The sequence below is a fragment of the Manihot esculenta genome, chromosome 14, assembly GCF_001659605.2.
Source record: "Manihot esculenta cultivar AM560-2 chromosome 14, M.esculenta_v8, whole genome shotgun sequence".
NCBI classification, from domain to species: domain Eukaryota; kingdom Viridiplantae; phylum Streptophyta; class Magnoliopsida; order Malpighiales; family Euphorbiaceae; genus Manihot; species Manihot esculenta.
In genome coordinates this window covers 1,285,133-1,309,845 of record NC_035174.2, presented here as the reverse complement: position 1 = coordinate 1,309,845, position 24,713 = coordinate 1,285,133, and the positions used below count along the sequence as shown (strand labels likewise).

The window sequence follows — 24,713 nt, the reverse complement described above, 5'->3', positions numbered from 1 at the left end:
CGATGGTGAAGCAATTGAAAAGGACAAAAGGTTTCAGCTTAATTTGTTATTTTCCATCTCCGTTTTAAAATTAATTTGAAATCCTTCTAAACCTATAAGATAATTAATTCAGTTGAAGCATCATACATAATTAGATGATGTTATTAAGGGTTTGATCTACCAGAATTACCTAACATCAACCCCCTTTCACCATATTTACTTTTTTTTTTAAAAAAAAAAATTAATTAATTGGATTACGTGATCTACCTAATAGTATTTCAAACCAATCCACTTTAAATACTCTCAATTATTAGTTATTTCCACTTTTTAAGGTCACTTGAATTGCAAATCTTGTTTTCTAAAAGTGATTATAATAATTATTCTTTTTTATTTCAAAAAATATCCTTCTATATTTATTTTGAAAATCTCTTTAAAATTTTCAAAATTAAATTAGAGTTTTCTGAAGTATATATAAGACCACTACTCTCTTAATAAAAAATAAAATGTGTACAATAACAATTAACGCTTTTTTTTTTTTATTACTATGTCATGGGAAACTGCAACGAAGTTGCCTCCATTTTGACCAATCAATTATAAGGAAATATACACAAGAATAAATATATAAAATGTTTAATGCTCAACTCCAGAGTACCAAACCCTATACAATGAAGCGACACATTCCTAAATTTCTGCATTTGTATTAATCAAATTAATAATTTGTACACTAAAACAAATAATCCCAACTTATTTTATCAATTTAATATGGACTTTTTCATAATAATAAGATAAATTTTTATAATCTTGAGAGTTAAATTAAATTATAAGTTATTGATTGATAAAAATGGACTTTTATTTTATTATCTGATTTAATTAACTTTATTACGTTTACATAATAAATTAAGAATAATTGAAACTCTAAAGCCAAATTAAAAACAAAAATAATGAGAAGGTAAAGAACATTCCAACAACAAACCCTTAGCCTCAGGATCACATTCTTCCATAGATGATGGAACTGGAAGCCCCCATGTGGTGAACTATTAAGTATGATTCTACTCCTAATTAATTATTTGTTTAATTATGATAATCATACATAGTAAAATATCCAGCAAGGACAGTCAAATTGCTCGGCTTTCCTCACTCATTCCACCAGTAATTATAATTTCTTAATTATAAGAAACAAAACCTTAGAAATATTTGGGAACCGGCTGCTTTCTAATCACTTCTCCAATCTCATACTTACATTCATACCTACTCAAATGCCAAGAAACAAGATTGAGTATCCTTGTTAATTCCTTTAAGTTTCATCCACCTACAATAATTTTATTCTTAATCTTCACTATTTTTCTTTTTTCGAAATTTTTGGATTTAAATTCAAAAACACTAAAAGGGGTTTGCATTTTGCAACGCATGGTCTGTAAGAAAAGCGTGCAAAGGGTAGGACATCAATCATTTCCCCCCCTCCCCCCCCCCCCCAAATTAGCCCTGATATTTGTTCCTTCATACTGACTCATACTGTACAAAATAGTAAATGCACCCCCAATCAACCACTTCACTTTCAGACAAAACCCGAAAACAGAAATTGCACCCGCTATAAAACCAATAACGCACAACTCCAGGTTATACACCCTCCGCTTCAAGCTCCGTTCTCTTTCTCTCAAATTCCTCTCCCTCCCTCCCTTTATTCTCTGAAAAATGGACATACCGCCTCCAGAACAGCAGCATCAATCATCATCCGCTCGGTTAGACTTCGACAACCTTAGAGCCATCAAGGTCCTAGGCAAAGGAGCTATGGGCACTGTGTTTCTAGTTCACCACACAACAGCTGACCCTTGTGCACGTACCCCCTACGCCCTCAAAGTCGTCGAGAAATCCACTCTTCATACAAAATTCGAAGCCGACCGCCGTGCTCGCTGGGAGATCCAGGTCCTTACCAAACTCTCCGGCAGGAATACTCACCCCTTTCTCCCTCAGCTCATTTCGTCCTTGGAGACTCCAGACTTCCTCGCTTGGGCCGTCCCTTTTTGTTCCGGTGGTGATCTCAATGTGCTCCGATACCACCAAAATGATCGCGTTTTCTCGCCCGCCGTCGTGCGTTTTTATCTAGCTGAGATAGTTTGCGCTTTAGAACATCTGCACGAGATGGGGATTGTGTACCGGGACCTGAAGCCTGAAAACATTCTCGTACAACAGTCTGGTCACGTTACTCTCACCGACTTCGACCTTTCCCGTACGTTAACAAAAAGGACCGTTAAAACCATTTTTTCTTCTTCTGATCTACACCATTTTGATCAACCCTCGAATGCTCAATCTATGTCTTTATCTCTTGATTTACAAAATAAACACTGCCACCGCCACCTTATTCCCCACCGATTCCACCAACGCAATTTGACACGGTGGTTTCCTATTGTTCACAATAAAGATAAAACAGGCTTGAAAAAGACCAAGTCGGCCCGAGTTAGCCCTGTGAATCGACGAAAACTCAGTTTCGATAATGGAGAACGATCCAACTCGTTTGTGGGTACCGAGGAATACGTGTCGCCGGAGGTTGTACGAGGTGATGGACACGAATTCACGGTGGATTGGTGGGCATTGGGGATTCTAACGTACGAGATGTTATATGGGACGACACCGTTCAAAGGGAAGAACAGAAAGGAAACGTTTCGAAACATTTTATCGAAGAAGCCAGAGTTTGTAGTGAAACGAGACGAGTTAACGGACCTGATCGAACGGTTGCTTGAGAAGGATCCAACGAAGAGGCTGGGTTATCAACGAGGCGCGTGCGAGATCAAGGAGCACGTGTTCTTCAAAGGGGTAAGGTGGGACTTACTGACGGAGGTATTACGGCCGCCAATTATTCCCGTCAGAGAGGACAATAATCTAACTGAAACGGCTGAAGGAATGGATATTAGGGAGTACTTCCAGAATTTGAATTCGCCGGCTTCACTTCCTCCGTCGCCGTCATCAGAGTGGCATAGAAAGACGTCGTTAACGGAGTTCTAGTCACACGTGTGGCAGTTAGCACGTGTAAGAGAGAGGGAGTGTTAATTATTTTTTGGTATATACAAGATGAATGTAGTTGTGTACATGAAATAATGGGTAGAACGTGAAAAGAAAAGATATAATATTTTTGATGCGATTATATATGCTGATCTATCTCTTTTTTTAAATTAAAGATAAAAAAATGAATATCGCCACACGTCTTATAAGCTATGATTAGCAGACCAAATGTTCTTAAATTACGGGGTTTGCTGGAGATATTGGCCTCTCTAGTTGCTTTATATATATCATAATTACAGCTTTTCCCCTACTCCCAAATTACATTAATTTTCTATATGATAAAGAAAAGTTTTATTTTACAATTGGAGGAAGTAATTCATCATATTCTCCCATTTGATAATCCTAATTTTCTTTTTTGTTTATTAACAAAATAAAAATAAAAGAGGATGGGTTCTGCGCATTGACGTAAGCTTGTACTAATATAGGGGCCATCCGTGTGAAAAAGAAATGGTAAAGTAAGCTACCTTTGGAGGCTCAGACTGCTAAGCTATCATCTTTTACAGCAAAGCGGATTACAAGTATTTGCTTTTGCTAATATAATGAGACTACTTATAATTGTATATATGAAGCAATGATACATAGGTGATGAAATTGCTTAGAACCGCATATGAGGCAAGCTAAAATTATTCTATTTGTCGGCTTATGACTCGTAGGCCCATACTTCTTAGAGACCAAACCAACTGTGTCGTGTGTGTATACATATCTCCTAAGATCTTGGCATTTTTGCCATTTAATTCAAGTAGTAGTGGCCCTTATAGCCTATACATGGGATAGAGAGAGTAGCTAGCAGATAAGAAAAGGTTGCAGTTATATATCACTGTGTTTTCTGTCCAGATGTCTACCACCTTAATCTCCCTAGTGAAATAACCAGAAAATACCAGTGCTGTAAAACACATGTGCATAGTCATGAAATAGAATAAAATTATTGAGAGCAGTCTAAGAGGGGGGGGGGGGGGGGAGATAGAGCACGTGCAGTGTTAAATGCATGTTAAAGAGTCTTTGAGAATGATTGCGTCCCCTTAGTTTTGACCTTGATTGATGACTAGTAGACTAAGTTTTGCAAATACTCTCTTTTTCAAAGTCATGAACATTATCTGCTTATCAATGGAGCATATACAGGCTGGTAGAGTAATTGTGTATTTTATCATGATGGGAAAGGCTCCCAATGCTTCTTGTAGTGAAGGAAAACTAAATAAAATCAATATTTGGGGTTCGATGAATGGATCTCTAAGTACCCTTTTGGTGGGTTCAAATTAATTTTAAGAAAGGCTGGCCATTAAAATGATTTGAATGTGAGGTAAATAGGTTTAACTGCTTCTCAAAGTTGAAACCTTGTTTCTTTTTCATTTGGTAGGTTATACAAAAAGCAATGTTTTAATTAATGTTATATATATATTTTTTTTGAAAATGAAATGTTATATATATATAAATATTATAAAAAGTCAAATTGAAATAATTGATTAATATAAAAAAAATAATATACATGTGTGAAAGTCTTTTATCAAAGGTGTTATATTATAATGAAAAAATAAAAATTATATGCGTTACACAACCTAAGATTGAATTTTTTAAATTTAAAATTTAATGCTTAAAAGAACAATTACATTTAATACAGGAGAATTTTGATAGTAACTAAAAGAAGAAAATTACAAAATTAATCCTGAACATAGGCAATTGGAAAAAACGATTAGCTGAAATTATATGTTCTGAACTTGAAGTACAGAACACACTGCTTGTATACATGCACTACAAAAAAATGGACTATCAGCGACGGATTTAGCGACGGAAATTACTTCCGTCGGAAAAAAAAAATTTAGCGACGGAATTCGCGACGGATCAGCGACGAATATTTTATTTTAGTGTTTACGGTGATAATACCTTCCTAATTTCTTCCATTCCTTCTCTTGTGAATTCTCTTACATGCGAGCCAGAGGCTTTCTGACTGGAGAAAGGAATGTTACGTACGCTTTCGAAGGCTCTTTGAAGAGAATCTTGCAGATCTTTATTCCAGTGCAAATTCGGTTGGAGATGTTTGTCCCAATTCCGATTCTGATAGATTTTTGATGGATTAGCGACGGATTATAAAAATATTAGCGACCGAATAAATTCCGTCGCTAATCCGTCAGAAAATGCAAATAATATAAAAAAGAAAAACTCTAATCTATCTCTTTCATCCTCACTTCTAATTTTAGCCGCCCACTTCCTCTCCTCTCCTCTCATCTCATCTCCTGGATGCCACATCTTTCTCCTTGCTGCAATCGTTGCCGCCGCCGCCGTTGATCCCGTCACTGTCACCGCTGCTGGACGCTCGCCACTGCTGGACGCTCCTCTCGCCACCACAGCGTTGCCGCTCGCCACTACCGCCACTTCCGCCACTGCCTATCAAGTAAGTGGCTACTTTGATTTTTAGTTTCTTTTTATTATATTATTGAAATTTTGAGTTTTAATTTTTGAATATGTTATGATATAGTGAAAATATTATTCATTTAGGTATAAATTTGTATTAATCAAAATATATTTTTAATTTTACTAATTATATTTTAAAAAAAATATTGTTGTGGGCAGCAAGTACAGCAGCAGCCGATGCTGCTGCCGCTGCTGCTGCCGCTGCCCAGCAGCAGCTTGCTGCTGTGCACAGCAAGCTGCTGCTGCTGTGCGCAGCATACTTGCTGCCGCTGCGCAGCAGCTTGCTGCTGGGCAAGCTGCGCGCAGCAGCTGCTTTGCTGCTGGGCAAGCAGCTGCCTAGAGTTATTCTTAGATTTAAATTGTTACTCATTTAAATTTAATCATTAAATTATAATAATTTGATCATTTAAATTTTATTTTTATAATAATTTTATCCCTTTAATTTTTAATAATTGATAACAATTTAGCTTTAAAGTTGTAGTATTTGTAAAAATTGAGTATCTTCGATTTATGTTAACTTTTATAATTTACGATTTAAATTTAATAAAATAGCTATTTTACTGATAATATAAAATATTAGAAATTAAATTATTTATTATTTAAAAAAAATTAAATTATGAATTTACCTTTATATTATTTAAATATTTATAATTAACTTTAAATTTTAAAATAGATAATTATTTTATTATTTAAATAATTAAATTATTCATATATCACTGATTGTAGATATTTATCATTTAAAATTATTAAAATAATTATCATGATATCTTATCATTATATTTAAATTGTTAATTTTTTGAGTTTCATTAATTTTATTTGATAATTAATTAATATATTTTAATAATTATTATCTTAAATTTTTATCCTTGATATAATTTGTGCATTTAAAATTTTGATATTTTTTAACATATCATGATTCACTTTCATTGGTCAGATATTCCAATTGGAGATGAGTATCTGCCAATTGCAACTGCAAATGGAAGCATTCTGACTTGGTCTGTATTAGGCAGTGTATATCGCATACAGTAGTTCTGATTATTTTATCTTCTTTGATTTATATTTTATTGAATGTTTTGGTTTATACACGCACATGCACTCCCACTTATTTGTTATAAAAATGCTCATGGTTGGGTTATTTTGAAGTCAATTGATTTAAGCTTTTCGTTTACCTGATGGCATGGGAGAATTTGGTAGAGGTCAAGGTCATTCGGGTGAAAATGGAACTGTTACTAGAAGGGCCTATCCAAAAGGGCTTTATGGTATATTCTGCGAGGTATTTTTACTAATACCATCTTGTCAATTTCTCGTGGACCATTTGAATATTTTGAACATCTTATGATCTTATGCCTGTACAATTTCTAGGACCACTGGCCTTGATATATTATTATATTTATATCCTCATTCTGGTTGCCCTATATTGAGAATCCCATTTGTGTTGAAAAATTATTATGACCAAGGATATGTATTTGTACATCTCTATGCCCAAAAACCTTAGCTAGATCTATAAAATAATCAGTCAGGGTTCTTACTGTTTGTCGATTGCATTTTTAATGTTCCCTTGTTAGTGGATTAGTCAAAGATGCTTTTTGGTTAATTGCTATAAATTGCAAAACAGGAATGCCCTGTTGGGACTTTCAAGAATGTTAATGGATCTGAAATTTATTTTTACTTATTATATAAATTTATTTTTATATATTTTTAAAGACTTATTATTTGATCTTTTATTATTATTTACAATTATTGTTAATTAAAATTTATATATAATTTTTTTTTCATATGTCTAGAAGAGCAGTATTATCTTAGAGGTAGAGAGCATGGCCAGCAGCTCTCTATGAATGAAAGACATGAGGCAACAGAGATGTAAAAGGAAACACGAGAGCATACTCCACAAGCAAACGTTGTATTTTCATCATCACACAACTGTAGATTCTACTTCTCCATCAGATGTTTCAGCAAATTGATAGATTTATTTTAAATTTTATGAATATTGTTAAGTATATGGATTTGTTCTAAACTTTCGATTTTGTAAATATTGTGAAGTATTTGTGTGTATGAATATGAATTATAATGATTATGAATGACTTTTAATTTATATTAAATTTGTTTTTTAGTTGTAAACTATTTAGATTATAAGAATATCTAAATAAAATCGAAAAATATTTTGTTGACGATAATGAATATTATTGAAAATATAAATAATATTATTAATATTATTGAATATTAATATTTCCGACGGATTTCCGATGGAACTTTTCCGTCGCTAATTATTTCCGACGGATTAGCGACACGTGAATTAGGAATTTCCGAAGGATTTAGCGACGAACTAGTTCGTCGCAAAAATTTCTGACGAAATTATCCGTCGGAAAAGCCGTCGCAAATTTATCCGACGGAGTTCAGATCCGTCGGAAATCCGTCGCTACTATTTCCGACGGAATTCTGATCCGTCGGAAAAAATTAGCGACATGACTTTAAGCGACGGATTTGAGTCCGTCGGAAATCTGTCGCTGAAAGCTTTAGCGACGGATTTTTGACTTTCGGCGACGGAAAAATCCGTCACTGATAATCTGTTTTTTTGTAGTGATGTGAGTATGAGGAGAATTCCGGCTGCAATAATGGAGACAATGGTCCATGGAGTTTTTAAAATAATCTTGTCTCAATATTGCCTTCCACTTGTGCCAAGGGTTCTTGCAATAATCATTCAAATCTTCTACGAGATCACGGAAGCAGAAATTACTTGCGATGATAGCATTCTCCTGATCAAGCCTGTGAAAAAGATTAGACAAACCTTCGTTGTTTCTTAGCAGATTTTCTATAATACCTTTTTGAGCGAGCAACTCTACGTCCTTGGGACTCTCAAGTAGCGTAGCCATTAGAAAAGTATTAGGAATAGGATTCACATAATGATCAGTAGTGGAGCAATGGCATTACTCAAAAGCTTGAAGATTTCTGAGTAACATTTATGTGTCGTCCTCTATTGATATCTGTGGCATTTCCAGAACGCCCCTATCGGGCCCAGGCCCATCATAATAAAGAAAAATATTAATATTAAAAAAAAAACAAAAAAGAAGAAGAAAGCATTAAAAGCTGGTTTCGGGAAGGTCCCGAAACCACAGTAAACCTCCTCCTTCTCCACGAAGGAACAGAGCAGCCCTCTGTTATTAAAAAAAAAAAAATTTCCTTCTCTTTAAACCAAATCTCCTTCCCCTCAACCCAATCAAACCACAAACTTTTAAGATCCTTTGATTAAACTTATATCCTGCTCAGAAATTCAATAATTTCTTCCAGAGACTCCAAAATTGGATAGATGAGTTTTATCCTTTTATTTAAATTTTTATGATATAATTTATTTTCTCTACTTTTTAATAATGATTTTTGTGATTTGAGGATAAAAATGGATTATGTTTTAGTTAGATCCAATCAATGGGGTTTTATATTTCTTTTTGGATTATGTTTTAGTTAGATCCAATCAAACTCTTGTGCTCTGTAAAAATCTGGCAAGTCACGCCATAAAGATAATGCCTCCATGTCTTTAATGCAAACACAACTGCAGCTAATTCCAGATCATGGGTGGGATAATTTAATTCATGTGGTCTAAGCTGTCTAGAAGCATAAGCTATCACCTTCCCATGTTGCATGAGAACACAGCCTAAACCCTTGTGAGAAGCATCACTATAAACCACAAATCCATCTGTACCTGAGGGTAGGGTAAGAACTGGGGCTGATGTGAGACATGTTTTAAGCTTCTCGAAACTCTCTTGATGTTCATCTGTCCATTCAAAATTTGCATTTTTTCGAAGGAGTTTAGTCAATGGTGCTGCAATGATGGAGAAATCATGAACAAAGCGACGATAATACCCTGCTAAGCCCAGAAATATTCTAACCTCTGTAACATTAGTTGGAGGTTCCCAATTGACTACTGCTTCAATCTTCTTAGGATCAACCAAAACTCCATCTGCTGAGATAATATGTCCCAAGAAAACCACCCGATCAAGCCAGAACTCACATTTGCTCAATTTCGCATATAGTTGTTTATCTCTCAAAATTTGCAGTACTAACCGTAAATGCTTCTCATGCTCTTCCTTGCTACGGGAATATACTAAGATGTCATCAATAAACACAATAACAAAGCTATCCAAGTAGGGCTTGAACACCCTATTCATGAGATCCATAAAAGCAGCGGGTGCATTAGTTAACCCGAAAGGCATAACAAGAAACTCATAATGCCCGTAACGAGTTCTAAAGGCTGTCTTGGGTATTTCAGACTCCTTGATCTTCAATTGGTGATACCTGTAACGACCCGGAAACTGGACCGCTACCGGCGCTATGATTCAGGTCGGCTTAAGGCTGCCGGAACCCGTAGCAAGCCATACATACATCCTGTGAACCTGTTTAATCCCATACATGATCAATAACATACATAAGAATTAAAACTTTTCTTTCCAAGCCTAACCTGTGCATACATAACATATCATAAACCCCTCATTGGAGTCCTCATCAAATACTCCAATGGGCAACATAACATATGATAGGCTTAGATAACATAAACATCATAAAACATTTTTGGATCATATACACAAGGGATTAAAACAAACTCCAGTCAAGCACATTCTAACTTTCATTACATTACATAACATACTTTACATTACATTTGAACCATGTCCACAGCTATTCTATTACATAGACTTCTCTTACTCTTGCTGACTTCTCTATCTACACTGCACCTGCAAGACTGGGGTTAGGGGAGAGGGGTGAGCTATAAAGCCCAGTGAGCAGAAAGTAAAAACATTTGATTTAATTCCTCCATTTTTAGGTATATTATTATTCATTTTATTGATATTATTATTATTATTATTATTATTCATTCTATTTTATTTCATGCTTTCATGAAATGCAACACATCACAGCTAATCACATAAAGGATGGTATTGTCACCATTAGTCCTCAACATCTCCAAATGCCAGGGGCGTAGAATGGGCCTCACTGGTCTTTCTCTTACATAACATAACATAACATTCTAAAGTGCCAGGGGCGTAGAATGGGCCTCGCTGGTCTTTCTCTTACATAGTGCCAGGGGCGTAGAATGGGCCTCGCTGGTCTTCCATAACGCATCATCATAACATAACATCAGAGGACTATGGATCACCCAACAACCATCCACATCAACATCAAATTATGCAATGCAACATATTCGTGAATTTCTAATGCAAACATCCTGGAATATTTCATGGCATTAATGATGCATGAGTATGCTTTCAGATTCATTCATTTGATCATTTATTCAATTACTTTACTTAGAAACTTAGGGAGTTATCCCACTCACCTGGTGACCGAAGCTTTAACAACGGACTCTGAACGACTATCTCACAACCGGGGGTCTCGGTTCCTCGGGTCCGAACCTACACAGGTGGACTCAAATGAGGCACCAAACAACAAGAACATAACTCTAAACATACCCCCCAAAACCTCCTAAAAACACCTCAAAACATCCCTAGAAAACATGCAAGAAAAGGCTGGGAAGGGCACTTTCGGCGGCACCTTCGGCGGCCGAAAGTCCTTCCAGAGCCGAAAGTCAGGCAGGTTCGGCGGCACCTTCGGCGGCCGAAACTCCCAGACAGAGACGAAACTCATGCATGTTCGGCGGCACCTTCGGCGGCCGAAAGTCTCGGACAGAGCCGAAACTCCAACTTTCGGGGGCAAGCTTCGGCAGCCTAAAGCTGCCTCCCAAGCCATGTTCGGCGGCCGAAACTCCCTTCGGCTGCCGAACCTGGTTTCTGCCAAAGGGCAGAAACTTGGTTCTTCATGCCCCTTTCAACCCCCTACAACCAATCATGCATAAACTTGTTCTAAAACATGCATAAACACCATACATCACACCTAGGGGTCTCAAACTATCAAATACCCCAACTACAACACTTCAAACAACATACAAACAACATACATTGCTCATCAAAACATCAAAACCCATAAACTCATCAACAAGCCTAAACATGCATCTCTACCCATAAAACAACTTAAAACTTACTTAAAACATCTAAGGAGCTTAAGATCGGCTCTTACCTCTTGAAGATCGAGAGGGAGACGACCTAAACTTAGAGATCCACGAAAATGAGCTCCTGGGTTCCCAAAGCTCCAAAACTTGTTTCAAAAGTTCAAAACCTTCAATGCAAGCTTAAAACTCAAGAAAAATGGTGGGGATTTGAAGGAAGAACACTAGATTGGGAAGAGGGAGGTCGGAAGCTAGCTGTGGCCGAAAATGGGAGAAAGCTCGCCCATTTCGGCTAAGTGACCCTTTTATAGTGGCTGGCCAGACCACGTTCGGGGGCCGAACTTGCCTCCGCATGCATGCCATGTTCGGCGGCCGAACTTGACTTTCGGCGGCCGAACCTGGACTTCCCTCACTCATGCTTTCGGGGGCCTAACGTGCCTCCAAAACGCATGCATGTTCGGCGGCCGAACTTGACTTTCGGCGGCCGAACTTGACTTTCGGCGGCCGAACCTGGGTTTTCCTCCAAAGACTTTTCATGCAAAAACTCACTTAATTTTCATACTTAAACCATGAAATGCTTTAAAACATTTTATAAAAACATGTTTCTACCCTACTAGAGGCTTCCGACATCCGAGATTCCACCGGACGGTAGGAATTCCGATACCGGAGTCTAGCCGGGTATTACATTCTTCCCCCCTTAAGAACATTCGTCCCCGAATGTTCACCAAACAACACACAACATGGCAAACATATAACATACATATATAGCACATCAACACTTAGGGATCTAACCTTAAAAGAGATGAGGGTATTGCTGGAGCATAGACTCCCGTGTCTCCCAAGTGCATTCTTCCAAGTTGTGGTGGTTCCACAGGACTTTCACCATCGGGATTTCCTTATTTCTTAACTTTCTGATCTGCGTGTCTATGATCCGTACTGGCTATTCAACATAGGTGAGATCCTCTTGGACCTCCACATCAGGCTCACTAAGAACCTTGCTCGGATCTGACACAAACTTCCTCAACATCGAAACATGGAAAACCGGATGGATTCTTGCCATTGAAGCGGGTAAATCCAGCTTGTACGACACATTCCCAATCTTTTGCAAGATTTCAAAGGGTCCGATGTATCGTGGGGCTAGTTTACCTTTCTTCCCGAAGCGAACCACTCCCTTCATTGGAGACACCTTGAGCAATACCAGATCCCCCTCCTGAAACTCTAACTGCCTTCTGCGGATGTCTGCATAACTCTTCTGTCTGCTTGCAGCAGTCTTGATTCTCTCTCTGATTATGGGTACCACCCTGCTGGTAATTTCTACTAGCTCAGGCCCTGCCAAGGCCTTCTCTCCAACTTCCTCCCAGCAAACAGGTGATCTGCACTTCCTTCCGTACAAAGCTTCATATGGAGCCATCCCGATGCTAGCATGATGGCTGTTGTTGTAGGCAAACTCCACCAAAGGTAGATGCTGCCTCCAAGAACCGCCAAAGTCCAGCTGATCAAGCATAATTTAGCCACATTTTTATTATCTTCTTTATTGCTTATTTACACATTTTTCAGTTTAATTTATGGTTTTTACCTTGTTTTTACAGAAAAGGAAGAATTTGGAAAATGGAAGAAAAAGTGCAGAAAATTTACAAAAGGATGGTTTGCCCAGTGATTTGCCCAAAAATCTGCTCCAATCACTGCCCAGATCAAGCTAAAGAAAATACCCAGAAGCAACAGACAGCAGTGATATGGGCAGGTGATTTGACCAAAACAATCGAAGATCACTGGCCAAAGCACTCGCAAAGGCATAGAGGACTGACTCACAGAGAAGCGATTTGCCCAGTGATTTGCCCAATCACTTGAAGAAACTGGTCAAATTGCCGGGCAAATCACTTTGAAAGCAGAAAATTACAGCAGAGCGGGAAAATGGACAGCAAACAGAAATCCGAATTTTCAGAAGTCCAAATCCAATCCAATCACTTCCAACACTAATCCAAGAGCCACGAAAGAACTTCTCATCCAAGGAAATCCAATTGCAATCAAATTCAACATCAAAAGAGGAGTCCAACATCAAATCAAAAAGGGATTTCAAAACCCTAGACAATTCTTCAACTATAAAAGGGGAGTCTCAAAACCAGCAAAGGGACTATCTTCTGTTCAGTAACTCAACTCGCCAGAAACTCTCCAGCATCTTCACTTTTCTTTTCTTTTCATCCTTTTGTGTATTTAGTCCACCATGAGTGGCTAAACTCTTTCTTTTCTAGTTGAAGTTGGTGAATTTCAGATTTTGTGATGAATTGGGAGATTTAAAACTCCATTGTTAAACTCTTGTTTGCTTTCAATATTTATGCAATTTGATCTTTCCATAATTATTACTTTGCTTTTAGAATCAATAAGGGCCCATTGCTTTTAAATTGCTTAAGTAATATTGTTTGAATGATTTAGGTCCGTAATTGCTTAGGTTATTCAAATACACATTTAATCAAATTGCATAATCTAAACTTGACCACGCAGTTGGCAAGGATAGAATTGGGTTCCTCTAAGTCTTAATGCAATCAACAGTTGTTCGATGCTACAATGCCCCAAGGACGTTCCTTGGCAACTTGTTGATTAGTGTTTGATTAGCGAACGTTTCCTAATCAAACTAGAACTAAGGAGGAATTTGGATTGTGAGAAGCGTCTTCCACATCCTAAACTAGTTTATTGAGATAAACAAGAGTATCGAATAATCAATGATCAATTCTAAACAATCTGAAAAAGATCCATACTTCAACTAGAATCTTTTCTCCTATTAATTTACTCATATTTAAATTATTGCTTTCTTTTGCTGTTTAATATTAAATCAACAAATTAAACCCCCCTCTTTTAATTATTTGTTATTTATTTACCTTGGTCATTATTAGGAAGGTCTTTAGTGTCAATTCCCTGTGGTTCGACCCTATTGCCACTATCTGCAAATTTATTTGTTGATCGTTTAATAGGTTTATTTTTGACGGCTTCGACAACCGCTTATCAAAAATTGGCGCCGTTGCCGGGGATTTGATTTAAACTAACGTATTTTCCCTTTATGACCAGGTCTGGCCGTAAAGACACTCTTCTTTACGACCCGGAGATTGAAAAGACTGCCAAGAGCTTAAGGAAGCAAGCAAATTTGAGGAACCAAGCCTCAAGACCATCTTCATCAACAACTCCACCTCACAGACCACCTACTGCCCCTGCTGAAGAAATTTCTGCACCAGCAGAAACTTCCATCATCGCACCTGCTACAGCAGAATTTTTACCAGAAACTGAATTTCTGGGTATGGCAGAAAATCCAGCTATGGCAGCACCACCTGCTGCACCTGTAGAAGCTGAAAATCAAGCTAGAAACTTGCTTGTACAAGTACCCCAGCCACGGGAAAGAACTCTCGGAGAGCTAGATGAACCAGAAGGAGACCAAGCACCCTTGTGCATTGAGTATCCCCCATTGACAGCACCTTTTGAGCTTAAGACAGGTCTGATCCATCTCCTTCCCAAATTCAGAGGCTTAGAAAATGAAGATCCTCACAAGCATTTGAAGGCATTCCATGTGGTGTGTTCCACCTTGAGACCCCAAGGTATTCCAGAAGAGGATATCAAACTTAGAGCCTTCCCTTTTTCCCTTGACGACTATGCCAAGGAGTGGCTATTTTACTTGCCACCCGGATCCATCACATCATGGACTGATATGGTGAGAGCATTCTTGAGAAAATTCTTCCCAACCTCAAAAGCCATAGGCATCCGTCGAGAAATAAGTGGCATAAGGCAAAAGCACTCTGAAGACTTGTATGAATACTGGGAAAGGTTCAAAAGGCTGTGCACAAGCTGCCCTCAACATGATATTTCTGACAAATCTCTCATTCATTACTTCTATGGAGGTTTGCTACCCTCAGAAAGAAAATTTATTGACGCAGCCTGTGGAGGATCAATTGAGAAAAAATCAGTTCGATAGATGAGAGACTTAATTTTCACCATGGCTGCAGCTTCTCAACAATTTGGAGACCAAGAGCTGCCAACAAGGAATGTGAATGAGGTGAGTAATTCCATTTTATCATCCCAACTTTCTGAACTCACCAATGCTGTCCGTAGCCTTGTTGTGAGTCAAACCCAACAAGTCCAGCAGATTCAGCAGCCCAAGACATGTGGAATATGTGCCAACAACCACCCAACTGATCTATGTCCTTCCCTTCAAGAGGAGGACCAGCAAGTCAATGCTGTTGGAGGTTTTAATGGGCAAAGAAGGTATGATCCCTATGCAAATACTTATAATCCAGGTTGGAGGGACCATCCAAATTTCAGTTATGCAAGGGGACAGCAATATCCAAGTTACCAGCAAAGAAACCAAGCTCAAGCTGCACCTCAAAATTCTAATGCATCTCTTGAAGAGATTGTGAAAAATTTGGCAAATACTGTGCAGAATCTTGAGAAACAAATGGGGCAAATGGCTTCATCCTTAAACAAAATTGAATCACAAGGAAAGCTACCTTCCCAAACTGAGATAAATCCAAGGCAAAATGCTAGTGCCATCACATTGAGGAGTGGAAAGGAGTTGCAAGACAATAGGGCTGAAAAAGTGCAAAAACAGGGCATGGAAGAAATTCTGCCAGAAAGTGATCAGGGCAGTGATTTGCCCAGTTTGCTTGTAGAAACTGACCCGATCGCTGGGCAAACTAAGCTGTTCAGCAGTGATTTGCCCAATTCTCCAGAGAAGGCAGAAAGTTATTTGCCCAAATCAACAGACCAGGCAGAATCCAGCCAAAGGCAGAAACAGCAACCTATGGAGAAATTCAAGGTACCTCCTCCCTTCCCAAAGAGATTTGCAAGGTCCCAAAAGGAGAAAGAAGAAAAAGAGATACTTGAGACACTCCGCAAAGTGGAAATCAACATTCCCCTACTTGATGCTGTGAAGCAAATTCCAAGGTATGCCAAGTTTCTCAAAGAGCTATGTACCAACCGAAGGAAACTTGCTGAACGTGAAAAGGTAAGTGTGGGGGAGTGCGTTTCAGCTGTCATCCAAAGGAAACTACCAGTCAAATGCAAAGATAGAGGAATGTTTGCGGTTTCATGCAAAATAGGCAATGTGGGAATAAAGAAGGCCATGTGTGACCTTGGAGCTTCAATAAATGTCATGCCTCTGTCTATTTTTAACTTGTTGAATGCAGGTACACTCAAGGGCACCAGCATTGTGATCCAATTAGCTGACCGATCCATTGTCTATCCTAAAGGAGTGCTAGAGGATGTGTTGGTACAAGTGGACCAATTAGTCTTTCCAGCAGATTTTTATGTTATTGACATGGAGGAAGACAAGAGCAACACCACCTCTGATATCCTACTTGGGAGACCATTCTTGAGCACAGCAAGAACAAAAATTGATGTGCATGATGGCACATTGACTATGGAGTTTGAAGGGGAAGTTATCAAATTTAATGTTTATGATGCCATGAAATTCCCCAATGATGTTTCTCATGTTTATGGACTTGATGTTATTGATAATTTAAGTCAAGAAGTTTTTGATTTTGATCAAGAAAACTTACTTTATGAAGGTCTTTGCAGGAAAGGAAAAGTGGACAGCAACATCTCTGAAGAAGACAAAACAGCAGACTGTTGTAACTTGCTGGATGTGGGTGATTTGCCCAGTGATTTGCCCAGAACACCAGAAAATCTGCTCAAATCACCGCTCAAATCGGACAGCAGGCAGACAGAAAACCAGCAGACAGAAAAGGCACCAGAACTGAAACCCTTGCCTAACCACCTCAAATATGCCTACTTGGGAGCTGGAAATACACTTCCAGTAATCATCTCCAACCAGCTCAGCCAAGAAGAAGAGGAAAAGCTCCTGGATGTGTTGAGGAGACAAAAGAAGGCAATTGGGTGGACATTGGAGGACATAAAGGGTATCTCACCCTCAACATGCATGCATCGGATACTTATGGAGGATGAGTGCAAACCTGTTCGTGAGGCACAAAGAAGGCTGAATCCACCTATGATGGAGGTTGTAAAAAAGGAGATTGTGAAGCTCCTAGACATTGGGGTAATCTACCCCATTTCTGACAGTAAATGGGTGAGTCCCATCCATGTGGTACCAAAGAAGACCGGGATTACCATTGTCCCTAATTCTGAAGGAGAGCTAGTACCCACTCGTGTACAAAATGGGTGGAGAGTTTGCATGGACTACAGGAAGCTCAACACAGCCACAAGGAAGGACCACTTTCCCTTGCCCTTCATGGACCAAATGCTTGAGAGACTTGCTGGAAAAAGCCATTACTGCCTCCTTGATGGATATTCTGGATTTTATCAAATCCCCGTTGCACCAGAAGACCAAGAGAAGACCACTTTCACATGCCCATTTGGCACATTCGCATTTAGGAGGATGCCCTTCGGTCTTTGCAATGCACCAGCCACTTTCCAAAGGTGCATGATGAGCATTTTTTCTGACTATGTGGAGAGGATCATTGAAGTCTTCATGGATGACTTTACGGTGTATGGCAACTCATTCCATGAATGCCTAGCCAACTTGGAGAAGATACTTCAAAGGTGTTTGGAGACAAACTTGGTTCTCAACTATGAGAAGTGCCACTTCATGGTCAGCCATGGCTTAATCTTAGGCCATATTGTTTCAGCAAAAGGGATTGAGGTGGACAAAGCCAAAATCGACACCATCAAAAATCTGCCCTACCCAACCAGCATTAGGGAGATTCGATCATTCCTTGGACATGCTGGTTTTTACAGGAGGTTTATCAAGGATTTTTCTAAAATAACTCAGCCTCTTTGCAGATTGTTACAGCAGGATGTACCATTCAACTTTGATGACAGCTGCAAATCAGCCTTTGATTTGATCAAATCACTCCTAATTTCTGCCCCAGTCATCCAGCCACCTGATTGGACCCTTCCATTTGAGATCATGTGTGATGCCAGCAACTTTGCTATAGGTGCAGTATTGGGACAGCGCATAGGTAACTCTCCTCATGTCATTCACTATGCCTCACGCACCCTAGATGCTGCACAATGCAATTATTCCACCACGGAAAAAGAGTTGCTGGCTGTTGTGTTTGCATTGGAGAAGTTTAGACCCTACCTACTTGGTACAAAGGTGATTATATACTCAGATCATGCTGCACTAAGGTATTTAATCAAGAAAAAAGAGTCCAAACCTAGGCTGGTGAGATGGATATTGCTGTTACAAGAGTTTGACTTGGAGATCCGTGACAAGAAAGGCAAGGAGAACCTTGTGGCTGATCACCTTAGCAGAATTCTGACCGAGATGGAGACATGCCCCATCAATGAGACCTTCCCTGATGAGCACCTCTTTGCTGTCCAAGAAGAGGAACCATGGTATACTGATATTGTTAACTTCCTTGCCATAGGTGATTTGCCCACTGATTTGCCCAAACACATAAGAGACAAGATCAAGAAAGAGGCAAGGTATTATGTGTGGGATGAGCCTTACCTATGGAAGCATTGTGCAGACCAAGTCATAAGGAGATGCATCCCAAACCATGAGATCACATCTGTCCTAACTTTCTGCCACTCTTACAGCTGTGGAGGTCACTTTGGGCCACGCAAGACAGCCTTGAAAGTCCTTGAAAGTGGATTATTTTGGCCTAACATATTTAGAGATGCTTATTTATTTTGTAGGTCATGTGCAAGATGCCAACAAACGGGAAACCTTGGCAAAAGAAGTGAAATGCCACAAGCACCCATTATGGTGTGTGAAATCTTTGACATATGGGGCATTGACTTCATGGGACCATTCCCACCTTCCTTTGGCAACACCTACATACTACTTGCTGTGGATTATGTGTCCAAGTGGATTGAGGCCAAAGCAACAAGAGCTGATGATGCAAAAACAGTGGGTGATTTTGTAAAATCCCACATTTTCTCAAGATTTGGACTGCCCAAGGCCATAATCAGTGACCGAGGCACCCATTTTTGCAACAAGGTAGTAGAAACTCTCCTCAAGAAGCACCATGTCATCCATAGAACCTCTACTGCCTATCACCCTCAAACAAATGGGCTGGCTGAAGTGTCAAATAGGGAGATCAAGTCCATCTTGGAGAAAACGGTCTGCCCAAATCGCAAGGACTGGAGTACACGCCTCAATGATGCCTTATGGGCATATAGGACAGCATATAAAACCCCAATTGGGATGTCTCCATATAGGCTGATTTATGGGAAAGCCTGCCATCTACCGGTGGAACTTGAACATAAAGCCTATTGGGCTGTGAAGAGCTGTAATCTTGATGAAAAAGAGGCTGGAGTTCACAGAAAATTACAGATTCAAGAGCTTGAGGAGATTAGGCGTGATGCATATGAAGCTTCATGGGATTATAAAGCAAGGACCAAAGCCTTCCATGACAAGCACATCTCCAGAAAACACTTCCAGGTTGGTGATAAGGTTTTGCTCTTTGATTCCAGGTTCAAATTATTCCCTGGAAAGCTTCGGTCTAGGTGGATTGGGCCATTTTTGGTTGAGCATGTTTATCCACATGGAGCGGTTGACATTAGGAGCCCACAAACAAGCAAAGTTTTCAAAGTTAATGGGCATCATTTGAAGAGATTCTATGAAGGTTTTACTGTCCATGTTGTGGAGGAGGTTCTCTTGGATCCCCCTTCCCAAGACTGCTGAGCAAGACACTGAAGTCCAGCCCAAGACAGAAAACAGGGCGCTACTGGGAGGCAGCCCAGAGGCAGTGATTTGCCCAGTGATTTGCCCACTGCTTGCCCAAATCGCCGGGCAAATCGACTGAATGTACCATAGTCACAAGCGATCGGGGCAGTGATTTGCCCAATTGCCCAGATAATTTGACCAAGATCACCGGTCCAATCGCAAAATCAAGCACATCATCAGAAAAGGGCGTGAACAGTACCAGCCCAGCAACTACAAGGAGAAGCGATCTGGCCAAGTGATTTGCCCACTGCTTACCCAAATCACTGGTCAAATCACCCTGTCAAGAATCCAGAGGGCCAGCAATAAATGATCAGGGCAGATCACATACCCTAATTACTTTAAGTAGTCTTTTCTTTTATTTTTAATTTTTACGCTAAACTACTGTTTTTATCTCTTCTTCTTCTTCAAGCTTTCTTCTCTCCGACCACCACTCACCCACCGGCAAACTCAGGACCACCATGGTAAGAATCAAGATGAGGGCCACCGGCGGACCATTCATGTGGAAGAAATTAGGGTTACCCAGACCACCCAGCCCCTCTGACAGTGACGATGAAGCGTGGGACACACCACCAACAACCACCACCAATGTAATACCCGGCTCGAGTCCGGCATTGGAATTCCTGTAGTCCGGTGGAATCTTGGGTGTCGGAACCCTCGAGAAGGGTAATGCATATGTTTTCCAAGGTAGTTTCACTTGTTTTCATGTTTTGAAGTGTGAAAAGCATTGAGTTTTGAAAGAAAAGCAACAAGGGAGAAATGCAAAGGTTCGGCCGCCGAAGGTTACTTTCGGCCGCCGAACATTGCATGGTTGCGGCTTCACGTTCGGCTGCCGAAGGTGGTCTGGCCAGCCACCTATAAAAGGGCCAAGGGTCGGTGGAAGGAGGTTATTTCTCCTCCACTTGCAGCCAGAGGTGAGTTCCAGCCTCTCCTACGTTGACTTTCATGTTTTTCATGATTTTCATCAAATCTTTCAAGAGTTTTAAGAGTTTTGGTGATGTATGAAGGTTTTGAGCAAAAGAACCAAGGTTTGAAGCTTGGAGCTTGGAAGAGCTTTTCTTCATATCTCCACGTTAGGATCCTTCATCCTCACGTTGTGTAAGAGGTAAGTGAAGATCCTGAGCTTCTTTGATGATTTTGAAAGCTTTTATGTAGTTTGTATGGGTAGTATGCATGTTTAGGTTTAGGTGAGGTTTGTGGTGATTTGTGGTGTACCAACATGATTAAGTGTTATGTGTTATGTTTGTTTGGGGTTTTAGGGTAGTTTTAGACCCCTTTGTGCATATATATGTGTATATGCTAGTTGGGAGTAGTTGATATGCATGTTTATAGGTTTTTGGGCAAAGTTTGCATGAAACAGAGCAGGGTTCTGTCCTTCGGGCAAAACCAGGTTCGGCCGCCGAACCCTTTGTGGAGGCAGTTCGGCTGCCAAAGGTTGCCCCCGAAAGCTAGGCTTTCGGTTTAGAAAGAGACTTTCGGTCGCCGAAAGAGGGAGTTCGGCCGCCGAAAGTGTGTGAGTTTCGTCTCTGGACGAGACCTTCGGCCGCCGAAGGTGCCGCCGAACATGCATGAGTTTCGTCTCTGGAGTGGGGTTTCGGCCGCCGAACCTGCCGCCGAAAGTGCCCTGTCCAGCTTTCTTTTGCATGGTTTATGTGAGGTTTGAGGTTTGTTTAGAGGGGTTTTTGGGGAGTTTCTTAGAGATGTTCTTGAGTGAGTTTGGTCCCTCAATTGAGTCCACCTGTGTAGGTACGGACCAGAGGAATCAGGGAACTCAGCAGTGAGTCCAGTGTCAGAACCTGCAGAGTCAGTTCAGAGATAACAAAAGGTGAGTGGAATTTAACTTAATGTTTTAATATGATAACTGATATTTTCTCATGCTTCATGCATCATGATTATGCTATAGGGTGAGTGCATTAGTGTACACAAAGATGATGCATTGCATTTATCCTTGTACTTGGCATTGCTCCTTGTACATTGCTTATGTGAGACGGCACGGACTTCGTGAGGATTCATTAGCCCTCAGAGGAAGACCTGGAACAGCCCTACGGGGACCAGGCACAACACAAAGACCTGGAACAGCCCTACGGGGACCAGGCACATGGTACTTAGGTACCCCAGATGAGATAGAGGGATTTTTGATCCGTCCGGCCGAGGTGATGTGCTTATATGTTGCATTCCATGAGAGCATGTTTTATCACCTGTTATTTTACTATTCTACTCACTGGGCTATCGTAGCTCATCCCTCTCCCCTAACTCCAGTTGTGCAGGTTCAGAGGTCAGAGAGAATTCAGCAGGGTACAGGAAGAGTACAGAGTTTTGTAATAGCTAGCGTGGACATGTAATTGTATAGAGATAGTGTATATGTATAGAATGGTGCTTGATTTATAAGACTTGTAATCCCTTTGTAGCGTCACATGATCAGTTTATGTATGTTTCTTTATTGATGTGTGTTTATGCGCAAAACCCGGCTTAACATTATGAGTTTGATCCGCCTAGAGCCATGAGGAGCTCTAGTAGGGATTGGTAGAGCACAGAGAGAGTGCATGCACAGGTTAAGCCTTGGAATGAAGAAAAGTTTTATGTTTTTACAGCAAATGTCTGATCATGTATGGGATTTCACAGGTATACAGACAGAATAGCAGGCTTACTACGGGTCCCGGCGACCTTAAGTCGATCTGGATCCTAGTGCCGGTGGCAGTTCGGTTTCCGGGCTGTTACAACCAACACCGAGACACCACCGGCCACAAGTACAGAAACAGGACGCACCGACTCACCAGCCGTCCAGATATATCGCCGGCAAACGAAACGGCAAAGAACGCCGCCATCCACAATAGCCCCGACGGCAGACCCTGAGGGCAAAAAGTTACTCGAAGCCACCACTCCCACCGGCAACAGCCAGAAACGGCCAAGAACTCAGTCGCCACCGAGGTCAGAGCCAGAGTCGAAACCTACCATCGCCAAAGAAACTGATGCGCCCACGGATCTGCCACGTGATGTGCCCACCGATTCCACCACCGATGTGCCCATGGACACGACTACTGATGCGCCCAGCAATGTGCAAAGCACTATGCCAAGCGCTATGCCAAGCGCTGATATGCCCACTGATATGACCAAGGATCTGCCAAGTGCTGCGCCCAGCAATGTGCCACACGCTGTGCCCAACGATGTGCCTACTGATTTCACCAGCGCTGTGCCCAGTGATACGCCCACGGACTTACCAAGCGATACGCCTGGCGATGTGCCCAGCGACACACTAAGCGATGTGCCCAGCGACGCACTAAGCGATATGCCCAGCAATTTGCCCAGCGATTTGCCCAGGCCAGCATACCCAGATCACATCGTCAAAGCACTGACATTCAACAAAATTTCTGAGCGCACCAGGTTGCTTAAAATTTCATCTCTGCCATGCCACCCTTGGAGCACTGAGACTCCATTCCCAGGTACGTTCTCTGATCTCTGCTATTGGCTGGGACACTTTTTTCCTCCTGCGCATGCCTTCCTTCCTTGAACTCACACAGGAGTTTTTCACCACATTCTATTTTGATAAGAATGCCATGCATAACCTACACACACCTGGCACAATTGGATTTAGGTTATTAGGGAAGCGATTTCGCTTATCCCTGCAGGAATTCGGCATAGCCATGGGCTGTGAATGCCCTCAGTCCACCTGGGACTTCCCTGCTGAGTTTGATCCAAGCTCTGTGTACTTGGAATTAAGTGACAATCCACCAGACTCTTACTCTCCTACTAGGTCCAAGGACCTATACCTCAGTAACCCAAGTCTGAAATACCTTCACAGATTCCTGGCATACACATTTTCTGGGAGGAAGGATGCTTCCAACATCCTGACCAGAACTGAATTGTATATCCTTTGGTGCATGCACAGGGGCAGAAAAATTCATCTTGGATATTGGGTTGCCACCCAACTATCCAGCATCATACAATATAATAGGCCCTTGATTTTTGGTCCTTTGATCACTTCCATTGCAGTGAATCTCAAACTATTGCACCCCGCACATACTGACCTCTCCCCCACCCCCAAAACAACCCCCTTGGACCTACGCACATTGGATGATATGGGGTTGCTTTGCAAGGTGGGGGATGTTTTTTCCATTGCACCTGCAGGTCCAGTAACACCACGCCATGAGCGTGTTTTCAGAAGGAAGAAAGCCACCATAAGCACCACCACCCAGCAGCCAGCCATTATAGCAGATACTGCAGATCAGGCAACACAAGCAATAGGGCAGGAACCAGCAAATGAGCCACCTCCAGCAGCCCACCAGCAGGATGCTCCTCAGCCACCTGAAGACGAAGCCCCCAACCAGACAGTAGAGGCTCGTCTCAGAAGGATTGAAGATCGAATGCAAAGGATGGAGCACTTGTTGGACCTGCTGGTGGACCATTTTCTGCCCCAGCACCGTGACAGATAGCGATTTGCCCAGTGATTTGCCCAGTGCTTGCCCAAGTCACTGGTCAAATCACCCCCAGGCCAGGAAATATCTTTCCCTTTTCTCCTTCATTTTTCTATATGTTTATTCACACATTGAGGACAATATGTGGGATAGGTGTGGGGGTACTGGAGAGTATTTATTCACTGATCACACCACATTTTTACCT

General features: G+C 40.8%; 2 protein-coding genes across 2 annotated transcripts; both read left to right on the top strand.

The window, feature by feature from the left end:
- Positions 1 to 1,508: 1,508 nt before the first annotated feature.
- LOC110631167 (serine/threonine-protein kinase UCNL) lies at positions 1,509 to 3,118 on the top strand. The gene has a single exon (XM_021778904.2). The coding sequence runs from the start codon at positions 1,672 to 1,674 to the stop codon at positions 2,977 to 2,979; it is 1,308 nt and encodes a 435-aa protein (XP_021634596.1). The 5' UTR covers positions 1,509 to 1,671; the 3' UTR covers positions 2,980 to 3,118.
- Positions 3,119 to 20,596: 17,478 nt separating this feature from the next.
- LOC122721734 (cell surface glycoprotein 1-like) lies at positions 20,597 to 23,748 on the top strand. The gene is made up of 3 exons (XM_043950370.1): positions 20,597 to 20,686; positions 22,795 to 23,536; positions 23,723 to 23,748. The coding sequence occupies exons 1-3, from the start codon at positions 20,597 to 20,599 to the stop codon at positions 23,746 to 23,748; spliced, it is 858 nt and encodes a 285-aa protein (XP_043806305.1).
- The last annotated feature ends 965 nt before the right edge of the window (positions 23,749 to 24,713 follow it).